Consider the following 22,556-nt stretch of genomic DNA (forward strand, 5'->3'; position numbering starts at 1 on the left):
GGCCATGGAGGTGCAGTGTTAGTGTGTTGTATCTGTCCAGAAGCCTGTTGTCTAATGGATTCGCCTAATTAACCTGGGAGCATCTGTATCATGGATATGCAGGAAGGAGAGGCCTTCCTCACATCGTAGCGTAGCTTCTGTCTGTGTGTGTGTGTGTGTGTGTGTGTGTGTGTGTGTGTGTGTGTGTGTGTGCATGCGTACATGCGTATGTGTGGTGTGGGCCGTTAATTTCCTCCCAGATTGGTTTGGTTAATGAAGCATGCTCGCGTGTGTGTGTGTGTGTGTGTGTGTGTGTGTGTGTGTGTGTGTGTGTGTGTGTGTGTGTGTGTGTGTGTGTGAGTGAGAGAGAAATCAGTGAGGCTGAATCCGGCTGAGGTAATCAGAAGCGAAGTCCTGTGTCCAGTCGAACAGGACCCTAGACCAAGGTGACAATACAATTACACGTGAAATTACAGCACCGGTAGACCATAGCACCCAATCAGCTGTCACCTAGCCACCCCTTACAGCAAAGGTAACCCATGGTGATGGAGCCACACACCCAGTTCAGATACAACAGCCGAGACAAGACTAGTTTTAGAACTTCTCATGTCGGCTGCTGGAGTTTCCAAAGTTCAACATGTCAAATCTTAGCTAAAGACTTGGGATGAGACGGATTTGTTTAGCCAATTAGAGAGCAGTGCCCTGACGTTCTGTGTTTAGCCAAGCAAACCGCTGTTAGCTATTTTGCTGTCCGTGTGCCCTGTTTCTGGTGCATGTATTTCATGATACTGGTTCACTACAACACCGTGCTATAACAAGTGGCAACTTTGTATCAAAGTTGTATCGAGTCATTGTGAAGATTCCCTGTTACCGTGGAAACAGTCAACTACCCATCTCGTCTTCTTGATCTGAATGCCCTGTCTTTAGTCAGCTATTCTTCCACACATAATTCTAAAACTGGCTAGTTCTGTCTCATCTCTCCTTATGTCGGCTGTTTTAATCTAAACCGGGCTTCAGGAGCACTGAGATCTGGAGCTCACTCTGAGGCCTGGTCTGAGAACAGGTCTGAATCGGAAGCACTAGGCATTACTGGGTGAGAACTGACTAGGGACCAGTGTTATCACTGAAGCTGCTCTGTTATGTACACAACAGGTCCTATTTTCCTCCTCTCTTTTCTGTCTCTTTTTCATCCTTCCTCGCTGTCCCCTCTCCCTCACCATTGCTATCTGTCTAACTCTTCCACAATCAATCCCCTACTTTCTATTCCTCCCCGCCTCTCTTCCTCCACATTTGTCATAGATAGGAGAGAGTAATCAGAGAAGGGTTTTTAACAGTGTATATATTCTTATCCTTCTCTCACACTTTTTCTCTGTGTTTTGAACAACTAGCCCGTGGCAGCGGGACAGGCGTCGCCTGTGATTACTCTTGGTTTATAGTTTTAATCAACAGTTGTGCTTCTGGTGCTGCTGACCTCGTTCCCATTCTCTCCCATGTGGTCCCTTATACTGACCTGCCACACTGAATAAAAGAGACTCACCGAGGAGCTGGAGCCAATTGGGTGTAGTTCCTTCTAACGGGATAAGCGGTGTTCTGTAAGATATACGGAACTTTTATTGTGTGCTGGTGTTGTGGTTTGTTTAGTCAGGTATTTTAGTCTATCACCAGGTGGGGTGATACTATAGCAGTAAAACAAATGAGTTTAAGGCAGACCTTTTGTGTGTGTGTTTCATATTGTTGTCTCTTGTAGATCATGTCCTAAATCAGGTGTCTCTTCCATGTCTTATTCTAATGAACCTCTTCTCTCCTGCTCTCTGTCTCCCTGCTAGACCATAACCTGGACCTGGTGGAGAAGGACTTCACTATCAACACGGTGGCCGGGGCCATGAAGGCATTTTTCTCTGAGCTGCCAGAACCCCTGGTGCCCTACAGCCATCAGATCGAACTGGTGGAGGCCTTCAGTAAGACATGGGTCTGGGGAGAGGGGCCAGAGGGGGCTGGGCTGGGTAGAGTGGGGTGGAGAAAAGGGAGCTGGGGAGAGGGGGGGGGGTGCGGGAAAAGGGGGGGGGTAGAGTGGGGTGGAGAAAAGGGAGCTGGGAAAGAGGGGGGGGATGCGGGAAAAGAGGGCCGGGGGGGGCTGGGCTGGGTAGAGTGGGGTGGAGAAAAGGGAGCTGGGGAGAGGGGGGGGGGATGCGGGAAAAGAGGGCCGGGGGGGGGGGGGGGCTGGGCTGGGTAGAGTGGGGTGGAGAAAAGGGAGCTGGGGAGAGGGGGGGGATGCGGGAAAAGAGGGCCGGGGGGGAGGGGGCTGGGCTGGGTAGAGTGGGGTGGAGAAAAGGGAGCTGGGGAGAGGGGGGAGATGCGGGAAAAGAGGGCCGGGGGGGGGTGAGGGGGCTGGGCTGCGGAGAGGGGTAGAGAAAGGGGGGCTGGGGAGAGGCTTGGGGAGTGCTGGGGCTGGGGAGAGAATGTATTAGGGTTGTCCTTGCTCTATGAAGAAACCAGTGGCGGTCGGTGCTGTTTAAGATGAGGGAGGACACTTTTTCATTTTTTTCTTTTTTATTTATGATCATGGCCTTATTTCTATTACAGCATATTGGATGACTCATTCATATTCCATTCACCCAGCTCAATGTAACATCGTTAGGTTTAAGCCACTACATGATACTCACATTTTCCCTATACCCATCATGAGGTTGCTACAAACTATGAATGAAAGTTTACAACGTAGGTGCACAGGTCAAGAGAAATGTGACTAATCAAGGTGACAGACACATTCAATACCACCTTGCGCTCTCTTGCCTGCATCTAGCTGATCTAGAGTGTAAACATTAGTCCAACAGTTGCAAACAAGAGTTTCTATTGGACATACCTGCTTATGTTTATCCAAGTTTCGTTCCGTTTGCTTCTGTTTAAGATTGTTTTTTGTTTTTTTTAAACTGAATTGGCGGAATGAATACACCCCTGATCACACGCAAAAACAATTCACTTTCATAGCAGCCACATACAAACAGCATGATCCTTCTGATCTTTGTATAATTCCTCCTTGCATCTACCTGCTCTCCTCCTCTCACCTTTTCCCTTCGCTTGTGGACTTCAGTGTACAACACATCAGTTTTCTGTGACCAGACAAAAAAAACTTTCCAAGCCAAACCTTCATGTCATAACCGCTCCACACAGCCTGTATTGTCACCATATTAACGTCATGGTCAACATGGCTACTAGAACTAACGTGTTAGTAAACCCGTTACAATCATGCAGTACAGTCAACAGCAAGCAGTTTATCAGTTTCACCGGTGGGCCCTTGTTCCAATAAATTAATAAAACAAAAGCTTACCTTGACTTGGAAGGGTTCCAGTGTTGGATATCTAGCTAGCTAACAGCATCCCTCTCTGTTTGAGCCGGGTGTTTTGAATAGGCTAAACTAGCTAGCTGCATTTACTAGCAAAGAAAGTGGGAAAAAAAGACAACTAAAAAGCTCTCTCTTGCTTCTCCTTCATTTTTGAAGAAATTACTTTAACTGTTCAACTATTGTCTTTCTGTCTCTGAGTCAACTACTCACCACATTTTATGCACTGCAGTGCTAGCTAGCTGTAGCTTATGGTTTCAGTACTAGATTCATTCTCTGATCCTTTGATTGGGTGGTCAACATGTCAGTGCATGCTGCAAGAGCTCTGATAGGTTGGAGGTCGTCCTCCGGAAGTTGTCATAATTACTGTGTAAATCTATGGAAGGGGGTGAGAGACATGAGCCTCCTAGGTTTCGTGTTGAAGTCAGTGCACCCTTCCAAGATGATGCAGCAGTAAGATGTTTGTTTTTGTCCCATGTAAATATTGTCTTTTTTGTATACATTTCATTATATTTCAATCTCTTTTTTTCCATTTTCAAATTAAATATACCTTCCTGCAACCCGCCTCACACAATGTGGTCCGTATCTGCTATTTTTTTAGACCTTATAACTGGAACCTCCATCAGAAGCTAGCCAGCTACTTAGCTACTAGCTATTTAGTCATTGTTAGCCACTGCTAGCGGTCTTTACCTTTAGCTTCTCCACCAGCCGCTTTAGCCCGGAAAACACCTGCCAGTCTGCACAGAGCGATATCAGCCCTGAGCATATCGGACTTATTTTTTTCCCACACTACATCACCGGATTCCTGTCGCAAGCTCTGGACCATTACACCAGATCTTCGCAGCTAGTTAGTTAGCTGCTACCGAGTGTCTACTGTGGCTAACGCCCTTGTCCAGAAGCATGCACCAGTTAGCCTCGAGCTAGCCTCGAACTAGGCCCATCTCCCGTCTTGCAAACGAAGTACACCAACTACAATACCTTTCTTGGCAGTTGACCTGGACCCTTTGTCAACACAGAGCCCCGCCGATCCATCACGACTGGTCTGCTGTCGTAATTCGGCCGATGTGCTCTCAACCGGCCTCTGCGTCATGGATGTTGGTGATGAACCAACTGCTAGGCCTGGCCCACTAGCTTCCTGAACACTCTGTCTCCCGCTCGCCTAACGTAGTAATCGACTACCAAATGGCTCCCTGTTTCATCTATTGCTGCACATTAGACCCTATGATCGCTCGGCTACACAGCTGATGCCTGCTGGACTGTTCATCAACATGGTATTTAATTTTGTTTATCTGTCGGCCCCAGCCTCGAACTCTTGCCCTGTGTGTAGCTAACTGATCCTCTCTGCCCATTCTGCCCATTTACTCGTTGTTGTTGTCCTAGCTGTTTACCCATTGTCTCACCGTAGTTGTCTTAGCTCTCCCAATCAACAACTATGATTGCTTTATGCCTTTCTCTACTGTCAATATGCCTTGTATACTGTTGTTTAGGGCAGCTCTCATTGTTTCATTTTACTGTGGAGCCCCTAGTCCTGCTCAACATGCCTCAGGTAGCCCCCTTGTCCCACCCCCACACATACGGAGACTGCACCTAGCTTAACTGGCGCCTCCAGAGATGCAACCTTTCTTATCGTCACTCAATGCCTAGGTTTACCCCCACTGTTCTCGCACCCTACCATACCCTTGTCTGTACACTATGCCCTGAATCTATCCTACCACGCCCAGAAATCTGCATCTTTTATTCTCTGTTCCCAAAGCACTATACGACAAGTTCTTATAGCCTTTAGCCATACCCTCATCCAGCTCCTCCTCTGTTCCTCTGGTAATGTAGCGGTTAACCCAGGCCCTGTGTGTCCCCAGGCGCTCTCATTTGTTGACTTCTGCAACCATAAAAGCCTTGGTTTCATGCATGTTAACATCAGAAGCCTCCTCCCTAAATTTGCTTTATTTACTGCTTTAGCACACTCCGCCAACCCTGATGTCCTAGCTGTGTCTGAATCTAGGTTTAGTTCGAGCTTCTATTTTTAAAGATCCAGCAAAAATTCAGAAATTTCCATCCCCAATTACAACATTTTCCGTCAAGACAGAACTGCTAAAGGGGGCGGAATTGCAATCTACTGTAGAGAGAGCCTGCAGAGTTCTGTCATACTATCCAGGTCTATGCCCAAACAGTTCGAGCTTCTACTTTTAAAGATCCATCTCTCCAGAAATAAGTCCCTCACTGTTGCCGCTTGTTATAGACCCCCCTCAGCTCCCAGCTGTGCCCTGGACACCATATGTGAATTGATTGCTCCCCATCTATCGTCAGAGTTCGTACTGCTAGGTGACCTAATTTGGGATATGCTTAACACCCCGCCCGTCCTACATCCTAAGCTAGATGCCCTCAATCTCACACAAATTCTCAAGGAACTTACCAGGTACAACCCCAAATCCGTAAACATGGGCACCCTCATAGATATCATCCTGACCAACTTGCCCTCTAAATACACCTCTGCCGTCTTCAACCAGGATCTCAGCGATCACTGCCTCATTGCCTGCTTCCGTTATGGGTCCGCGGTCAAATGACCTCCCCTCATCACTGTCAAACACTCCCAAAAACACTACTGCGAGCAGGCCTTTCTAATCGACCTGGCCCGGGTATCCTGGAAGGATATTGACCTCATCCCATCAGTAGAGGATGCCTGGTTGTTCTTTTAAAAGTGCTTTCCTCACCATCTTAAATAAGCTTGCCCCTTTCAAAAAATGTGGAACTCAGAACAGATATAGCCCTTGGTTCACTCCAGACTTGACTGCCCTTGACCAGCACAAAAACACCCTGTGGCGTACTGCACTAGCTTCGAATAGTCACCGCGATATGCAACTTTTCAGGGAAGTCAGGAACTAATACAAACAGTCAGTTTGAAAAAGCTAACCATAGCTCTCCTAACAGAAATTTGCATCCTGCAGTACTAATTCCAAAAAGTTTTGGGACACTGTAAAATATATGGAGAATAAGAGTACCTCCTCCCAGCTGCCCACTGCACTGAGACTAGGAAACACTGTCACCACTGATAAACCCACAATAATCGAGAATTTCAATAAGCATTTCTCTACGGCTGGCCATGCTTTCCACCTGGCTGTCCCAACCCCGGCCAACAGCTCTGCACCCCCTTCAGCAACTGACCCCCCCCCCCCCCCCCCCCGCTTCTCCTTCACCCAAATCCAGACAGCTGCTGTTCTGAAAGAGCTGCAAAACCTGGATCCCTACAAATCAGCTGGGCTAGACAATCTGGACCCTCTCTTCCTAAAATTATCCGCCGCCTTTGTTGCAACCCCTATTACTAGTCTGTTCAACATCTTTTGTATCGTCTGAGATTCCTAAAGATTGGAAAGTGGCTGCGGTCATCCCCCTCTTCAAAGGGGGAGACATTCTAGACCCAAACTGTTACAGACCTATATCCATCCTGCCCAGCCTTTTCTAAAGTCTTTGAAAGCCAAGTGAACAAACAGATCACCGACCATTTCGAATCCCACCGTACCTTCTCTGCTATGCAATCTGGTTTCCGAGCTGGTCACAGGTGCACCTCAGCCACGCTTAAGGTCCTAAATGATATCATAACTGCCATTGATAAAAGACAGTACTGTGCAGCCGTCTTCATCGACCTGGCCAAGGCTTTAGACTCTGTCAATCACCGTATTCTTATCGGCAGACTCAACAGCCTTGATTTCTCTAATGACTGCCTCGCCTGGTTCACTAACTATTTCTCAGATAGAGTTCAATGTGTCAAATCAGATGGCCTGTTGTCCGGACCTCTGGCAGTCTCTATGGGGGTGCCACAGGGTTCAATTCTCGGGCCGACTCTTTTCTCTGCATATATCAATTATGTCGCTCTTGCTGCGGGAGAATTCTTTGATCCACCTCTACGCAGACAACACCATTCTGTATACCTCTGGCCCTTCTTTGGACACTGTGTTAACATCCAAACGAGTTTCAACTCCATACAACACTCCTTCCGTGGCCTCCAACTACTTTTAAATGCTAGTAAAACTAAATGCATGCTCTTCAACCGATAGCTGCCCGCACCCACTCGCCCAACTAGCATCACTACTCTGGACGGTTCTGACTTAGAATATGTGGACAACTATAAATACCTAGGTGTCTGGTTAGACTGTAAACTCTCCTTCCAGACTCACATTAAGCATCTTCAATCCAAAGTTAAATCTAGAATCAGCTTCCTATTTCGGAAAAAAGCCTCCTTCACTTATGCTGCCAAACATACCTTCGTAAAACTGACTATCCTACCGATCCTTGACTTCGGCGAAGTAATTTACAAAATAGCCTCCAACACTCTACTCAGCAAATTGGATGCAGCCTATCACAGTGCCATCCGTTTTGTCACCAAAGCCCCAAATACTACCCACCACTGTGACCTGTATGCTCTCGTTGGCTGGTCCTTGCTACATATTCGTCGCCAAACCCACTGGCTCCAAGTCTTTATAAGTCTTTGCTAGGTAAAGCTCCACCTTATCTCCGCTCACTGGTCACCATAGCAACACCCATCCCTAGCACTCGCTCCAACAGGTATATTTCACTGGTCATCCCCAAAGCCAACACCTACATTGGCCGCCTTTCCTTCCAGTTCTCTGCTGCCAATGACTGGAACGAATTGCAAAAATCACTGAAGTTGGAGACTTATATCTCCCTCACTAACTTTAAGTGTCAGCTGTCAGATCAGTTTACCGATCGCTGCAGCTGTATACAGCCCACCTGTAAATATCCCATCCAACCAACTGCCTACCTCATCCCCATATTTGTTTTGTTTTTCTGCTATTTTACACACCAGTATTTCTACTTGCACATCCTCATCTGCACAAATATCACTCCAGTGTGAATTGCTAAATTGTTATTACTTTGCCACTATTGGCCTATTTATTGCCTTACCTCCTTACTTCATTTGCACACACTGCATACAGATTTTTCTATTGTGTTATTGACTGTACGTTTGTTTATCACATGTGTAACTCTGTGTTGTTGTTTGTGACGTACTGCTTTGCTTTATCTTGGCCAGGTCGCAGTTATAAATGAGAACTTGTTCTCAACTGGCCTACCTGGTTAAATAAAGGTGAAAAACAAAATAAACAAGAGGACGGAAGCTAGCTGTCCTCCAGCTACACAATGGTGCTACCCTACAGAGTGTTACTGAGGCTACTGTAGACCTTCATTGCAAAACATTGTGTTTTAATCAATTACTTGCTAAAGTGAATATAGTTAGTATAGTTTTATGAAATTCAACAAGTATGGTCCTCCCCTTCCTCCTCCAATGGAAGATGCACAAATTTGCTGTGAAGCAAACAAAATTCATACAGAATGTTAGATTATCAAGTACACTTCTTTCCTCTCTGTTCTTTCACTCCCATTTGCGTTTTGTAATCCGTTGTCGTGGAGACTGAAGGTGTAGCGTCCTGGCCCAGAGATTTACCTCTACTCCGGAGGGCGGTCATCATTCAGTGAGCGGAGTGAGTGTGTGTGCGAGGCCCCTGAGCCGTGACAAAACCCTGATGAAACCCTGCGGCCTGCAGCAGGAGAGAGACTCTACACACACCATTTAAAGAGTAGTTAGAAAAGAAACACTTACAGGATGGATTGCAGAACTCTGCGTATGACCCTGTAGACTGCAGAAGAAGTGAACACATGGTTTGAAAAAGGAGCTGGATAACGTGTGTGTGTGTGTGTGTGTGTGTGTGTGTGTGTGTGTGTGGCTCCATCTGCCTCGCTCACATGGAGACACAAGACTGGCTGTGTTGGAGTGCTGATATCAGCTTGTCTGACTCACTCCTATCGTTGGGCTCAGCACACCCAGAGGACCTGTGTTTGTGTTCATGTGTGGCTTTAGAACTCTGTGTGTGTGAGATCACTGCTATGCATTGTTGAGTCATCTCTGACTTTCAGCTGTGATTTCAGATTGTCTTCAGTTTGTGTGTGTGCGCTTTCGTTCTTTCCCTCTAACCTCTCCTGTCTCCTTTCGCCCCAATCAGAGATCAACGATCGGGATCAGCGAGTTCACGCCATGAAGGACATCCTGCGCCGCTTCCCCAGGGAGAACTACGACGTCTTCAAATACGTCATCAATCACTTGAACAAGTGAGTGGCTCAGTGACAGGGCTGTGACAGCCATGCTGACCACAGTAACAGTCGTCCACCCCGCAACCTTTGACCTTCCACCCTGCCAGCTACACCCCTGGCTCTATTGAGTCAGCTTTATATGCAGTCAGTTGAGTCATAGCACAAACACTGGAGAGTTTAGATTTCTAGATTGTTACTTTATGATTTCTTAACAACTTACATTTTCTCTCTCTCTGTCCCTCCCTTCCTTTCTCAGGGTGAGCCAGAATAACCGTTTGAACCTGATGACCAGTGAGAATCTATCCATCTGTTTCTGGCCCACTCTGATGCGGCCTGACTTCACCACCATGGACGCCCTGACGGCCACGCGGACCTACCAGACAATCATCGAGTCCTTCATCCACCAGTGTGCTTTCTTCTTCTACAATCAGCCCCTGTCTGACACCCCTGGCGGGCACGCCTCCCCCACAGCCACCCTCTCCTCCCACGGGGGAACCTCGGCCTACTCCTCCTTGGCCTACAACTCCCCCTCCCTCACACCGGCCCCGGCCCCTTACGTTATGCCCGCCACGCCGCCCGTCATCCCCCACTACGGGCCGCCCCATACCCATACCCAGATGTCCCCGCCCCACACCCCCCAGTCACCCATCCAGGCCCTACTGCCCCCCCTGCACCCCCATCACCCTCCCACGGAGCAACACATGCTGTGAACCAGTGATGGAAGGAAAGAGAGATTTGAGAGGGAGATGGAAAGAGTTTGAGATTCAGAGGTATGAGGGAGCGGTGAGAGAAGAATGTGGATGAGATTTTGAAGGGGTGGCGAAGAAGTATGGAGGAAACGAGAGGAGAGCGAGTTTGAGAGACAGGGAAAGCGAACGAGATGATGAGGGGGTGAGTGAGATGCAGTACATATAGGGGAAAACTGTTGGGAGAGGGGGTTATCCAACCCCCATTTGTGTTTTAAAGATATACACACACACACACTACGCACGGAAGGGGGTGGGAAAGAGAAACTTTTGGGCCACTAGTACATGTCTTCCCGTACCACTGTAGTCTCTTGACTCTTCTCCCTCTACCATGTCTTCTGCCCCCTTCTCCACTGCCTTGGAGAGTACCTCCCTCTTTCCCCATCCAACACACACAAACACCACGTGTCCATGTCCCTCCCCAACCATAAGGGACCTCAGAACTGCTGACTGTAGCCAGGCAGGGTATCTGTGGGGGAAGTGTGGGAGGACATTGAACTATATGGACCTCCTAGCTGGACTCTAAAACCACTCCCCAGCGCCCCACCTTTCTCGCCCCACCACTCCTCACTGCGATGGGGCTGTGGTTTGCCAGCGACTGCCCTGTCCTCCCAGGTTGATCCTGGGTCCAGGTGGAGGGAGGACCTGACCAGTAGCTTCTCTATGTTTATTTGACCACTGTTACCAGGAAATGGACTAGAGGCATGCTTCACCTCTCCCCCATGGACTAGTTTCCACTTCAATAGACTCATTCCTAAACCTCCGCTTCAGTGTCTGCTACAGCCAGAGATAACTTCAAGAACAAAAGTCTCAACTAACTGGATCTGCAGGGAGGCTGGAGCACGGAACTTTGGGTGCTCTCACACCCTCGGCATCTTGGGAAAGCTCCTTCCATTCCTCTCTCTCTTCTGACGCATGCCCCCGAGCCTCCAGGCAATGCTGGAAGACTGTTGTTTTTCTTTTGATTAAAGAGGATATCTTTTACCCCCCCAGTTTCTTCCTGATGTTTAATGTTCCACCTTTCCTCTTTCGTTCCCCCCTATGCTCCCATTTTTTGATTTTCAAACTGTGGATCAGTTTTGGAGTGTTCCGTTGATGACTGACCAATCAGAATGCACTCTCACACAGCAAGTCCCTCCCGTCAGATATCAGTGCTTACTTCTTATTGGCCCATGTGCTTTCTGTCAGGGAGAGGTAGGAAGGACTGGGATATGGATTGGGATTTTGAAGGGGTGGGATTCAGGGATGCACTTTACGGACTCTGAAAAGCCTTTTGGGCTCTTAGACACGGAATGCCAAGAGGAACAACCATAACGATTCCCATAAGGATCCCAGGTGGCATTGGGAAGTGGTGGCAGGGAATTCATACTTCCTCCTGTTACCAATGAAAGGTTTGGAAGCCTGGAGAGACATGGGGGGCATGACCTGTGTGTGCGTGTGTGTGTGTGTGTGTGTCTGCGTACATGTGTGCACATGCTTCTAATATGGTAGAGAGCGGGAGAGTCATTAGTGTAGAGCTCTCTGAAGTTTATTGAGATTGAGAGACTGCAGAGCACTTTTGGGATCCTCTTTAGTGCGAAATGCGCCAACACTTTCTCACCACGTCTAATGTGTTGGGAAGTCGTGTAGCCACCTTACTGAGAACACACCATTGCCATCTGGTGGATAACATAGTTACTGCAGCTATGACCTCACCCACCACTGCATGGGCGGAACACCATTCCCCCCCCCCCCCCCTTGGGTGTAACATTAGATCTTTCTACATTCGTAATCCCTCATATTTACCTATTGAATGTCAAGTCAAATGGGTTTATTGAGCCCAATAGGAATTCTTTGTATATAACGTAAATGGAGAGTCTATACTATGAAAGCCATATAAACTGCATTGAGATTAGCCTGTGAATGAGGATCATATCTGTTGTTGCTAGGCTGCCAGCACTTTGCTACAGATGTATATACTCTCCAGAGTGTGGTGTTGAAGGAGTGTATGACAACATTTCATGTCAGCTGTCCATGATGCACACAGTCCAGTGACTAGTCCAGTGACTAGTCCAGTGTCCAGCTGGGCTCTGCTAGTTGGCGGTATGTGGTGATGTGTAGTCATGTGTTTTTGTACTGAGGCTGGCTCTGGATAGCTGTTCAGATCCATTCCAGCTGACTATGACCGGGAAGGACACGAAGGAAAGGAGATGAGGAAGCTCGTTCAGAGTATTGAAACGCAGCCAGTGGTGTTGATAGTCCCTCAATGCCATCCTGTGTTTATTGGTGTCCCACTTCCTGGTTGGCACCACTTGGTACCCCTGCCCTCTTTTCAAACGGCACCGCTCCCTGGTCCAGAGAGGCGCTCCGGGATGGAGCAGAACAGACCATCTATTCATCTGTGTTGATGACTGCGGAATTCCATGGTTCTGTCTGTGGTTGTCATAGAAACCTGTTTGATCGCTAGAGTGTGTGTGCGTGTGTGCGTGTGTGTGTGTGTGTGTGTGCGTGCGCTCGCACACGTTAGAGTGAATCCAAGGTCATGTAATTTGTTTCATTTTGACCCTCCGCTTTACACACTCATGCCTGTCTCCACCTCTCTCCAGTTCCTATTTGTCTTGACTGACAGGCCTCCCTTCCAATCACTGGAGTTATACCCTGACGCCGACCCAATGGCCTATCATGCACTACCTATATGACGTTTGTCTGTGTTAAGGACGGATGTCATTTGAGCTGTCGTCAGTAGCCAGACATCAGTGTAAACTCGACACTTAAGAAAGACCATGTCGCTTTATAGCGGAGAATGTATTTATCCTCACGGTCATTATCCCACTTAATGTAAACTGGGCCTGACCACAGTTAACCTCTAAGTTACCTATAGGTTTACTTTACACAGATGGAGAGTGAGTCAGTGAGAGAGGTGAATGGGATCATTATTTGGGAGATGAAGGGGGGGGGGGGGGGGTGGCGCAAACTCTGGTACTTTTGAATGCCGGCCAGTGGCATTCCCTGTGTATATCAATGTGTTAATACTGAACAGACTGTGAGGCAGCCAAAGACTGTGCAACAAAAAAAAGGGTGGGGGACAGAGGAAGCAAAGCGACAAGTGGAGAAAAAAAAACTATCGTATTAAAAATGTGACTTTGGTTCTGCGATCTTGTGGCTGCGTCGCTTTTCTTTTTCTTTATTCTTTGCAACAATGGTGAGAGACTGTCTGTTAAGTTAAAATGAGAAACAAGCAAACTATATTCAAATGGTTGTTTATTTGTATGTTAGAGGGTCTAACACTTTGCCCTTTAGTCAATGGTGATAGAATTGTTTTTCTTTTTTCTTTTAATAATTAAAAAAACCCAATGTTTTTTTAACAGTTTTGTAAATGGTGAAGAGACCAGCCTGGTATAGTGCATGACATTTTCCCAGGCAAGGGAGGGGGCTCGACCACTCTCAGTATTTAAGACAAGAAGATTAAAAAACAATGAAATTATGGGGAAAAAGTTAACCTGTATAAAAGATAAAATGAAGTAAACTGAAAAAATACGTCAACACAAAAAAAATGCTGTCATTATTTGCTAAGAGTATGGTAATTTGTCTCAATAGGAATGGTGTATACAGCAAGGCCTTACGTGACCTGTATTCTAGTTAATAAATCAATCTTGTAAAACCTGCCTCCTGTCTGTCTGTCTGTCTGTCTGTCTGTCTGTGCAAAACCCACTGACTCATCTCCTGGCACACCACACACAGCTCTGCATATACATGTAGTATTATCAGTGTGTACTGTGAGAATAGGTGTCAACGATTAAACTATGGATTCATACATACGGCCATATTTCATTGACTGGAAAATGAATGAATGAAAGGAATTTAATAACTTATTTCCACAGAAAGATCGGCGACTCCTGGAACCAAGTGGAGAAAACTGCCCAATGTCGAGTTCGCTAGAGAGACCGGCGTCGTTAATGGGCTATGCTCTGGGGCGATGGGCCTAAGTACTTTTCTACAGTTGACAGGTGTTTCTAATCATTACATTCTAAAAAGACAGAGTTAACTTCTAGTGTAGTCAAGTGACTTTTCCCAACGAAAATTGCCTAGAACATTAGAATAGCTTTACTAGAGTAACGATTTGCTACATTTGACTTAATCTCTTTCAGTGGTGTAAAGTACTTAAGTAGGATCTGTAAAGAAAATTTACTTTTCACTCCATACATTTTCCCTGACACCCAAAAGTACATTTTGAATGTTTAGCAGGCCAGGAACATGGTCCAATTCACACACTTATCAAGAGAACATTCCTGGTCATCCCTACTGCCTCTGATCTGGCGGGCTCACTAAACACACATGCTTCGTTTGTGTTTGGAGTGTGCCTTTCTAGCCGTAAATTTAAAAAAGAGAAAATAGTGCTGTCTGGTTTGCTTAATATAAGGAATTTGAAATGATTCATACTCTTTTTTTTAACTTTTTTTTTTAAACTTTTGATACTTAAGTATATTTTAGCAATTACATTTCGTTTTTATACTTAAGTGTGTGTGTGTGTGTGTATGTATATGTGTGTATATATATACACTGCTCAAAAAAATAAAGAACACTTAAACAGCACAATGTAACTCCAAGTCAATCACACTTCTGTGAAATCAAACTGTCCTCTTAGGAAACAACACTGATTGACAATAAATTTCACATGCTGTTGTGCAAATGGAATAGACAACAGGTGGAAATTATAGGCAATTAGCAAGACACCCCCAATAAAGGAGTGGTTCTGCAGGTGGGGACCTCAGACCACTTCTCAGTTCCTATGCTTCCTGGCTGACGTTTTGGTCACTTTTGAATGCTGGCGGTGCTTTCACTCTAGTGGTAGCATGAGACGGAGTCTACAACCCACACAAGTGGCTCAGGTAGTGCAGCTCATCCAGGATGGCACATCAATGCGAGCTGTGGCAAGAAGGTTTGCTGTGTCTGTCAGCGTAGTGTTCAGAGCATGGAGGCGCTACCAGGAGACAGGCCAGTACATCAGGAGACGTGGAGGAGGCCGTAGGAGGGCAACAACCCAGCAGCAGGACCGCTACCTCCGCCTTTGTGCAAGGAGGAGCAGGAGAAGCACTGCCAGAGCCCTGCAAAATGACCTCCAGCAGGCCACAAATGTGCATGTGTCTGCTCAAACGGTCAGAAACAGACTCCATGAGGGTGGTATGAGGGCCAGACGTCCACAGGTGGGGGTTGTGCTTACAGCCCAACACCGTGCAGGACGTTTGGCATTTGCCAGAGAACACTAAGATTGGCAAATTTGCCACTGGCGCCCTGTGCTCTTCACAGATGAAAGCAGGTTCACACTGAGCACATGTGACAGACGTGACAGAGTCTGGAGACGGCGTGGAGAACGTTCTGCTGCCTGCAACATCCTCCAGCATGACCGGTTTGGCGGTGGGTCAGTCATGGTGTGGGGTGGCATTTCTTTGGGGGGCCGCACAGCCCTCCATGTGCTCGCCAGAGGTAGCCTGACTGCCATTAGGTACCGAGATGAGATCCTCAGACCCCTTGTGAGACCATATGCTGGTGCGGTTGGCCCTGGGTTCCTCTTAATGCAAGACAATGCTAGACCTCATGTGGCTGGAGTGTGTCAGCAGTTCCTGCAAGAGGAAGGCATTGATGCTATGGACTGGCCCGCCCGTTCCCCAGACCTGAATCCAATTGAGCACATCTGGGACATCATGTCTCGCTCCATCCACCAACGCCACGTTGCACCACAGACTGTCCAGGAGTTGGCGGATGCTTTAGTCCAGGTCTGGGAGGAGATCCCTCAGGAGACCATCCGCCACCTCATCAGGAGCATGCCCAGGCGTTGTAGGGAGGTCATACAGGCACGTGGAGGCCACACACACTACTGAGCCTCATTTTGACTTGTTTTAAGGACATTACATCAAAGTTGGATCAGCCTGTAGTGTGGTTTTCCACTTTAATTTTGAGTGTGACTCCAAATCCAGACCTCCATGGGTTGATAAATTGGATTTCCATTGATTATTTTTGTGTGATTTTGTTGTCAGCACATTCAACTATGTAAAGAAAAAAGTATTTCATAAGATTATTTCTTTCATTCAGATCTAGGATGTGTTGTTTAAGTGTTCCCTTTTATTTTTTTGAGCAGTGTATATATATATAAAAACACTGTTAGACTTTTACTCAGGTTGTATTTTACTGGGTGACTTTCACTTTTCCGTTAGTCATTTTCAATTAAGGTATATTTACTTTTACTCCGGTATGTTTTGTATCAAAAAGTAGGTTGGGCCTCTTTGTATGTAAGGAGATAAACATGAAAATGCTGCTATCTCCAAATAATCTACAAAGCATAAACTTCCTATGTATTTATCATTAATTCAATTTCCAAACGACCAAACCCAGTCTCAGGCTTGGATAACAGTGAAGGCCCCTTCAGTCTCCACAAAGTTGGGTAAAGCTGCTTTTAGGACTATACATGCTTTTTCTGTGAGATATAAGACTTTCTCGAGAATTAACTATGTTTTAACGTCTACTTATATTCCAGGTAGCGTGGAACTTATAAAAACATTACCGGCCATTCGATCTGATCATAATCCCATTCTTTGTCAATTTCAAATCTTCCCAATGAACAATTGTGCACTGAGATGGAGGGTTAAAAATACTTTACTACACAACTCTGACTTAATTTTTCAGTTTAGATCTAATTTAAAATAATGTTTTGGAATAAATTAATGGAATAAACTACTCAGTGGAGGACTCGGCTATGGTATGGTTAGCTGTAAAATGTTTCATAAGAGGAAACTACACATTTTCCCTCTAATTTACAGCAATTAAGACTTCAGAAGATCAGTGAATTTGAAAATCGTTGTAAAATGCTGGAAGATTCTCTTTAAAAACAACTATTCAACAGAGAGAAATTGAGCTAAAAACAAGTAGATTGGAACTTAATGACCTGTTGCGACGTAGAGCAGAATTCATTATGCAGAGGGTGCGACAAAAATACTATTTTCAAGGGTGTAGCCACTTACCACCGCTGCAGCTGAAACAAGATCATCAATACAGCTGATCAGATCTCCTACTAAGGGACTGATATCTAATCCGACAGAAATAAATACAACTTTTAGAGCATGTTGTTCAGATTTATAGAGTTCCTCACAGAGCTTTATTACTTCTGCTTGTCGGTAGTTCTTGGAGGACCTTACGTTGCCCAAACTCTCTCAAGACGAAACTGTTTTATTAGAGGAACCTGACACTTTATCTGAACTGAAAGCTGCTTTTTAAAAAATATGAATAAAGATAAAGTGCCTGGTATTGAACTCATTCTCAACTTTTGTTATGAGCTAGGACCAGTTATTCTTCAATCGCTTAACATTGCTATTGAAAAAATACAATTCTACAGAGACATCAATACAGCTATTATATCCCTAAGAAAGGAAAATACCTCACAAATTGTGCAAATTTTCAGCCAATCAGCTTAATTGGAGCAGAAATGAAGATGTATTCCAAAGTTCTAGCCCTGAAGAGAAAGTTATTAACAAGCTCATACATCCTGACCAAACAGGGTTTATAAAGGGTTGTCAGGCAGCCGATAACATGCTCCACTCGTTTCATGTGGTTGCTGAGGCTTCCAATCTGGATACCCCGTGTGCTGTGTTATCATTAGATGCAGAGAAAGCCTTTGACTGCTTAGGGGGAGAATATTTATGGCCTTGTTCTTGAACATTTTGGTTTTGGAGCTAGATTTATACATATGATCTGCACCATGTATGTGAATCCTTCTATTATATCTACTGGAACTACCCATTCTAATCCATTTATCATACAACAAGGATGTAAACAAGGTTGTCCCCCCTTCCCTATGCTATTTGCTCTCTCTTGAACCACTGGCACAAAGCAAACGTCAAAATTCGACTTCCTCACATTTCAAAATCAAACAAACTGAACAAGCAATATCTCTGGATGCAGATGACACTGCTCTACGCCGCAAACGCTCAGAAATCCCTCCAGCCAATAATGTCTATTTTCACAGCATTTAGCTCATGGTCTGGTTACAAGATCAACTGGTCTAAATCAGTTCTACTTCCTCTTAACTCAGCTATGGGAAGTGTGCAACTACCACCCATGTTCCCAGTGAAGAAACAAATCAGCTAATTAGGCATCACCATATCCCCCTCTATTCACACTACTGGCAGGAAAAACTACTTAGAAACCTTTCAAAAGATCCAAAAAGACATAAGATGGTCCGCTATGGCCACTTCTGTGCATGCTATTAAAATTAATGTCCTCCCTAGTGTCATATTTATGGGTTCCATGTTTCCACTGCCTCCTCCTATAGACCATTGGTCTAAACTTGACTCTGTCATAAAGAAGTTCATTTGGGGGAGAAAGACGCCACAGATTAAATATGCAACACTACAGAGAACAAAATCTTCAGGTGTACTTGCAGTTCCAAATAAATGTTTTTAGCACCTATCATTCCAAATACATTTCCAGAACACCTGGTTAAACCCAGAGGCTTCTGTTCCTTGGTGTGCTATAGAAGAGTCAATAGTTTCACCAATTAGATTACAAGATTTATTATTTTCTGGATTGACAACGAAAAAATATGCATTATTGTTTGGACCCATTATAGCATACTCAGTAAATGTGTGGATATCTACAGAGAAGCATATGAGATCTAATCTTAAATGGCATTTATACTCTCCAATATGGTGTAATAAAGAATTCTTAGCGTGTAAGAAACCATTTATATGAGATTCTTGGTCTAAGAAGGGTATTTATACTTTCAAAGACATATTCAATGTGAATGGACTCCTCAGTTTCCAGGAAATCCGCCAGTGTTTTAATGTCCCAGGCTCATCATTTTGTCTTTACCTTCAACTCCGCCTATCCAGCAGAACTAGCAGTACACCCATTGGTCAAACTTCTAATGGACAGATGCCCCTCAAAAGGAGTTGTTTCTAATAGCTATAGTCAATTAATTCTAGCAGCACAAACACCATTAACTCTATCCAATGTACTGGAAAAGGATTTTACACTTGCTGACAGACAAATCAATTGGGAGACCGTTCACCAATTAACGAATAAAAATATGTAAGAATAACACATAAAAAAATACATCAGATGGGTTTTAGTCCATTGGCTTAATGTGAGTTCTGCACCACAGGGGATCTTGGTACTTTTCAGCATTGCTGTGGAAATGCCCGAGGGTGGTTTAATTCTGGGGGAAGGTCAACGATGTCATCTCTGTACTTATAGGGAAAATACTGCCATTAGATCCAAGTGTGATATTTCTTTGTGATGACTCTGATTTGCACTTGTCAGAACGCCAACGGAGAGTGTGGTTGGCAGGAACCACAGCTTTTAACAAAATGAAGCGTCACAGCTCAGTTGAAAAATATATGGCAAATAGAAATCCAATATGGATTGTGTTGAGAGATAGATGAGAGGTGTTGAATAGAGCTGAAGGGTGGGACTAATAACAACAAGATAACAAATGTAAAACATACTGGGTCTGTAAAATGTATATAGGTTCAGGACTTTTGTGAAATAGCACAGTTACAAAAATATGGCAATTATAAATCAAACTGAATGGATATGAGAAATGGAGGGCCAGGAATAAAAACAAACAAAATATAACTATTGTAAAATAGATTGTGTCTGTAAAATGTGTATAGTATGTACAGTTGAAGTCGGAAGTTTAAATACACTTTAGCCAAATACATTTAAACTCAGTTTTTCACAATTCCTGACATTTAATCCTTGTAAAAATTCCCTGTCTTAGGTCAGTTAGGATCACCACTTTATTATAAGAATGTGAAATGTCAGAATAATTGTAGAGAGAATGATTTATTTCAGCTTTTATTTCTTTCATCAAATCAAATCCAATTTATTTATATAGCCCTTCGTATATCAGCTGAAATCTCAAAGTGCTGTACAGAAACCCAGCCTAAAACCCCAAACAGCAAGCAATGCATGTGAAAGAGGCACGGTGGCTAGGAAAAACTCCCTAGGAAAAACTCCCTAGAAAGGCCAAAAACCTAGGAAGAAACCGAGAGAGGAACCAGGCTATGAGGGGTGGCCAGTCCTCTTCTGGCTGTGCCGGGTGGATATTATAACAGAACATGGTCAAGATGTTAAAATGTTCATAAATGACCAGCATGGTCAAATAATAATAATCATTGTAGTTGTCGAGGGTGCAACAAGCACGTCCGGTGAACAGGTCAGGGTTCCGTAGCCGCAGGCAGAACAGTTGAAACTGGAGCGGCAGCATGGCCAGGTGGACTGGGGACAGCAAGGAGTCATCATGCCAGGTAGTCCCGAGGCATGGTCCTAGGGCTCAGGTCCTCCGAGAGAAAGAGAGAAAGAGAGAATTAGAGAGAGCATATTTAAATTCACACAGGACACCGGATAAGACAAGAGAATACTCCAGATGAAACAGACTGACCCTAGCCCCCCGGCACATAAACTACCGCAGCATAAATACTGGAGGCTGGAGGCTGACTGGAGGCTGACCCACATTCCCAGTGGGTCAGAAGTTTACATACACTCAATTAGTATTTGGTAGCATTGCCTTTAAATTGTTTAACTTGGATCAAACGTTTCAGGTAGCCTTCCACAAGCTTCCCACAATAAGTTGGGTGAATTTTGGCCCATTCCTCCTGACAGAGCTGGTGTAACTGAGTCAGGTTTGTAGGCCTTGTTGCTTGCACATGCTTTTTCAGTTCTGCCCACAAATTTTCTATGGGCCGGGCTTTGTGATGGGCACTCCAATACCTTGACTTTGTTGTCCTTAAGCCATTTTGCCACAACTTTGAAAGTATACTTGGGGTCATTGTCCATTTGGAAGACCCATTTGCAATCAAGCTTTAACTTCCTGACTGATGTCTTGAGATTTTGCTTCAATATATCCACATCATTTTCCACCTCATGATGCCATCTATTTTGTGAAGTGCACCAGTTCCTCCTGCAGCAATGCACCCCCACAACATGATGCTGCCACCCCCGTGCTTCACGGTTGGGATGGTGTTCTTCAGCTTGCAAACCTCCTCCTTTTTCCTCCAAACATAACGATGGTCATTATGGCCAAACAGTTATATTTTTGTTTCATCAGACCTGAGGACATTTCTCCAAAGACTACGATCCTTGTCCCCATGTGCAGTTGCAAACCGTAGTCTGGCTTTTTTATGGCGGTTTTGGAGCAGTGGCTTCTTCCTTGCTGAGCGGCCTTTCAGGTTATGTCGATAAAAGACTTGTTTTACTGTGGATATAGATTATTTTGTACCTGTTTCCTCCAGCATCTTCACAAGGTCCTTTGCTGTTGTTCTGGTATTGATTTGCACTTTTCACACCAAAGTGTGTTCATCTCTAGGATACAGAATGCGTCTCATTCCTGAGTGGTGTGACGGCTGCGTGGTCCCATGGTGTTTATACTTGCGTACTATTGTTTGTACAGATGAACGTGGTACCTTCAGGCGTTTGGAAATTGCTCCCAAGGATGAACCAGACTTGTGGAGGTCTACAATTTTTTTCTGAGGTCTTGGCTGATTTTCTTTTGATTTTCCCATGATGTCAAGCAAAGAGGCACTGAGTTTGAAGGTAGGCCTTGAAATACATCCACAGGTACACCTGTGTGTATGTATGTATGTATGTATGTATGTATGTATGTATGTATGTATGTATGTATGTATGTATGTATGTATGTATGTATGTCTGTATGTATGTATGTATGTTTATATATATGTGGGTATGTATGATTGTGTATGTGTATAAATATATTTCCCCAAAAAACTCTATGGGGGATTGGAAATGATGCAGACAATTACATTGATGGAAGCTACAATCTATCTGCAATATTAAAGCTGATCCATCCCCTAAAGAAAAAAATAAAATTATTGTACAGTTACCATTGCAACAATGACTGCTCACATTTAAGGAAATTGTACTTATGGAGCTCTCCACAGCCAGGATCCACAGGGCCAAGGTGTCCACTCTGGACACATAGAAAAAAGTATGTATGAATCCTATGAATTTAAATAATAAAAACTTGATGTAAAAGGTAGTATTTTACTAGATGATTTTCACTTTTAGGTGTCTTTACTTTTACTCAAGTATTACCATTTGGTACTTTTACACTACGGGTCTCTTCCTATGATGGGTTTGTTTGGAGGTCACAGTGGCAAAGCAATTCCCCTAGTCCCTGTGAGGGTGCAGGGTTGTGTGCCATTTTGGGATGCCCTTCCTCTGACCTTTTCATCCAGTCAAATGCAAAGTAAATCCATTTTCATGACCTTTGTCATGAGTCTTTTCATTCTGGCGCTGCAAAAAAAGAGCTGATGATTGGGACTGAAAAGGGCAGCCTCATGAGCGCACAGGAAGACTGACCTCTGAACTACGACCTTTAGGGGGTGTCAACGGGGAGTTGT

General features: G+C 44.9%; 1 protein-coding gene across 4 annotated transcripts in view; it reads left to right on the top strand.

The window, feature by feature from the left end:
• Positions 1-13,808, top strand: part of LOC115205951 (rho GTPase-activating protein 35) — a 107,569-nt gene extending 93,761 nt beyond the window's left edge. For all 4 annotated transcript variants that reach the window (XM_029772402.1, XM_029772401.1, XM_029772403.1 and 1 more), the window contains 3 exons: positions 1,806-1,937; positions 9,331-9,436; positions 9,675-13,808. In XM_029772402.1, the coding sequence (XP_029628262.1) occupies positions 1,806-1,937; positions 9,331-9,436; positions 9,675-10,128 (692 nt within the window). In that variant the 3' untranslated portion in view covers positions 10,129-13,808. The remainder of the gene's footprint in view (positions 1-1,805; positions 1,938-9,330; positions 9,437-9,674) is intronic.
• The last annotated feature ends 8,748 nt before the right edge of the window (positions 13,809-22,556 follow it).

Source organism: Salmo trutta, chromosome 13 (assembly GCF_901001165.1).
Source record: "Salmo trutta chromosome 13, fSalTru1.1, whole genome shotgun sequence".
Classification (NCBI taxonomy): domain Eukaryota; kingdom Metazoa; phylum Chordata; class Actinopteri; order Salmoniformes; family Salmonidae; genus Salmo; species Salmo trutta.